The sequence below is a fragment of the Oxyura jamaicensis genome, unplaced genomic scaffold, assembly GCF_011077185.1.
Source record: "Oxyura jamaicensis isolate SHBP4307 breed ruddy duck unplaced genomic scaffold, BPBGC_Ojam_1.0 oxyUn_random_OJ71127, whole genome shotgun sequence".
In the NCBI taxonomy this organism is placed as follows: domain Eukaryota; kingdom Metazoa; phylum Chordata; class Aves; order Anseriformes; family Anatidae; genus Oxyura; species Oxyura jamaicensis.
The window spans coordinates 1-3,204 of record NW_023310368.1 but is presented as its reverse complement, the minus strand read 5'-3'; the positions used below and the strand labels follow the sequence as shown (position 1 = coordinate 3,204).

Here is a 3,204-nt window from a genome sequence, read left to right as displayed (position 1 = left end):
CCCCCCCCCCCCCCCCATGTCCTCATCCCCTCGGGGATGGCGGCGCTGCCACCGGCACCGGCACGAGGCTGAGTGGTGCACGGGTGCTGGGACACCGGCTGGGTGGTGGCACGTGGTCCTGTGCCACCCCAGGGCCACCGCTGTAGGGCTGCTCTGCCCAGGGGACCCGAGCCACCCACGCCTGTCCCCAAACCCCCCTGAGGAGCACCCATGGGTGTCACCCCCCCTCCCACCCCTGGGGAGGCTCACACCCCCCCGGTGTCCCCAAGCTGGGGACAGCCGGGGGACCCCCTCCTCGCACCCGGATCCAGGTCGCCGCCGTGTCCCTCGTGCTCGGCGGCCACGTGTGAAGGCGCGTCCCCGCGGAGCCACCCGTCGCCCACGTGGCCCCCGCCTCGTCCCCGCTGCCACCCCACGGGGGTCCCAAACCCGGGGATCACCCCGAAGGAGGAGACGCGGTGCTGTCCCCGTGTCCCCACGTCCCCGGACCCCCGAGGCGGGGCGGGTGGCGGGACGTTGGGGCGACGCTCAGCACCCACCCCGGTGCGTCCCCACACCTTGGGGTGCCCGATGTCGCGTCCCCCCCCCTCCGGGGACACCCCGGGGGCAGACGCTGGGATATTCCCCGGTGCCAAACCGGGCATCCCGAGGGGGGAAGGACAGCTCCCGGTTCCCCCCACCCCCTCTCCCCGCCCTTACCTGCATCGCGGGGGACCCGGCGGAGAGCAGCAGGAGGAGGCCGGGGAAGAGGCGCATGGTGGAGGCGCGGACTCCGCCGTTACCGGAGCCTCCGCCGGGAAACCGGGAACGGAGAGGGGAGCGGAACCGCGCCCGTTTCAGCGCCGCCGCAGCCGCATCCCCGCGGCCGGGCCCCGCCGCCGCCGCCGCCGCCACCGGCTGCAGCCGCGGCACCGGCCCGGTGCAGGGCGCGGCGCGCCCGGTAGGGGAGGCTGGAGGCACCGGGCCGGGCCGTGCTGGGCGGAACCGAAGCGGTTTGAGCTGGGAGGAACGGCACCGGGAGCGGGAGGGGGGCTGCCGTGTGTGTTCGTGTCCCCCCCCCCCCCACACACACACACCCCACGGGATGTTCGGGGTGCGGGGGCACCGGGATCCTGCGGGCGGTACCGGGCTGGGGGGACCCCGGGACACCGGGTGGGCGCTGAGCCACGGCCGGGCTGGAGCCCACCCCCCACCCCCGGGGGGACAAAGCCTTCCCCGACCCCTCCCCATCCCGTCTCCCCGGGGCCACCCGAGGCAAATCCCCCCCCGAAGTGGGGGGGTCCCCACCCCACCCGCCCCATTTCCATGGAAATCGGGAAGGATTTTGGGGGGGCAGCCAGCTTCCATACAGTCGGGTTTATCGTACAGTAACGGCACCGGGACCGGCACCGAGCTTCCCCAGCTCTGCCCCATGGTGAAACGGGGAGACCCCCCCCTCAAAAGGGGGCTCCCCCCGCGGGGGACCACGGTAAAATCGTGGCAACGGGGCAATGGCACCGGGAGGGGGACCACGGATCCGGAGTCCCCCGGTCCCCGCAGGTTGGGGCTCTCGGGGTCGCCGTGCCGAGGGCACGTCCAGTGCTTCACTAAGGGAGCGTTGTAGCACCACGGGGAGGGGGCTCGAGACCCCCCTCCCTACAATCTGGGGTGCCCTGCCCCAGCTTTGCCCCCCTCCCGCCTCAAGGAGCCGGCAGTATAAATAAGGGGGGGCCCACGAGGGCAGGAGGCGACGGCGCTGCGACGGCTCCGAGTCCTGAGAATGCCAGAGCAGAGCCTGGGTCCATTGTCCCTGGCGTGGGGGGCGACAGGGGGGGCACAGAGACCCCCGCCCGCCCATGTCCGGGGGCCGCGCTCAGCCCACGAAGCAGACGGGGCCCAGCTCGAAGCCGAATTTCTGGTTGGAGTCCCCGAAGTCGGCCACGGCCACGTCCATCAGCGGCAGCCGCTCGACGCGGGACGAGGACACCTCCAGCACCGTCCGCTCCTGGCCGTGGCGTTCCTGCGGGGACAGGGGGGCGGGTCGAGGGGCTGGGAACCCCCCAAAACCCAGCAAACGGGGTGCTGGGGGACACGGGGAAGGGGTTGGGGAAGGGGCCCTCACCTGGCAGCCGTCGTGGAGGGCGCGGACGGGGGCGGCCGGGTGGCCGTGGCCCAGCTCCTCGTCGTTGGCCCCGCGGAAGCGCAGGGCGCGGGCGAAGGAGGCGGCGCGGGCGTCGTACCAGGCGGCGGCGTGCTGGCAGGTCAGCGTGAAGTTCTGGCGGGCGCTGGCGCTCAGGAGGCGCAGGAAGGTGAGCTGGGGCACGGGCACCGGGTTCCCGTCCGCGTCCACGTAGGAAAACTGCGGGGGGGGGGACGGCGCGGGGCTGAGGCGAGGGAGCGGGGCGACGCCGAGAGCAGGATTCGCCCTCCCTCGAGGAGCCTCGTGCCCGTGCCTCCTACCTTCTTGCCCCTCCTGAAGGTGCTGTACCACGTCCCCGGCTTCTCCCTGTTCCAGGCAGCCAGGCGGACCTGGGGGGGGCAACAGAGGAGGCAAAGCCTCGAACCCCCGGCCCCGTAGAGCACGGGGAAAAGCGAGCCCCCAAAAATGCCCCCCCCTCCGGTTTCCCTAGCTGGCGGAGAGCGTTTTCGGACCCCCGTCCTCCCCCCTCGAACTCACGGCCTCGAACTTCTTATCGGGGAAGAGGCAGGTCTCGCCGCCGGCTGTGAAGTTGCAGAAAACCCTGAAGGCGTCGCGGGAGCAGCCCTGGTTGGGGTCAATCCAGTACTCGCCTGGGGAGGAAGGCGGGAAGGACGGACGGAGGGACGGAGCCGGTCCAGCTCCCCGTTTTTGGGGTCGTCCCCCACCCCCCCCGCCCTCCCGCAGCCCGCTCCCCAAGCCCTCACCGTCCTGCAGGTGCGGGTGGCAGAGCTGCAGCTCCTTGCAGACACGCGCGGGGCTCTCGGGGGTGCCCAGGGGCCTCCGCAGCTGCTCGACCTCAGTGCGCAGGGAGCTGAGCGAGGCGTACACCTCCTCCAGCCCCTCGGAGTCCTGGGGGGGGCCCTGCTCGCCCCCAGCCCCTCGGGCCGCCCGCCGGTGCCTCCCGCTCCGGCTCGAGGGCAACGGTTCGAGCAGCTCAGCCGGGCGGCCCTGGGGAGGGCACAGAAAAAGGGGGGTGAGAGAGGACGGGTGTTTGGGGCAGGATATGGGGGGGGGGGGGGCGCGGG

General features: G+C 73.1%; 1 protein-coding gene across 1 annotated transcript; it reads right to left on the bottom strand.

Annotated features, from left to right (window-relative positions):
- Positions 1-1,341: 1,341 nt before the first annotated feature.
- On the bottom strand, positions 1,342-3,139 carry LOC118159581 (collagen alpha-3(V) chain-like; the record flags this gene model as incomplete). Its single annotated transcript, XM_035314159.1, has 5 exons — positions 1,342-1,999; positions 2,102-2,338; positions 2,440-2,508; positions 2,657-2,769; positions 2,884-3,139. Coding segments are annotated over 5 exons (822 nt in total), but the record flags the coding sequence as incomplete, so codon positions are not given.
- Positions 3,140-3,204: the final 65 nt, after the last annotated feature.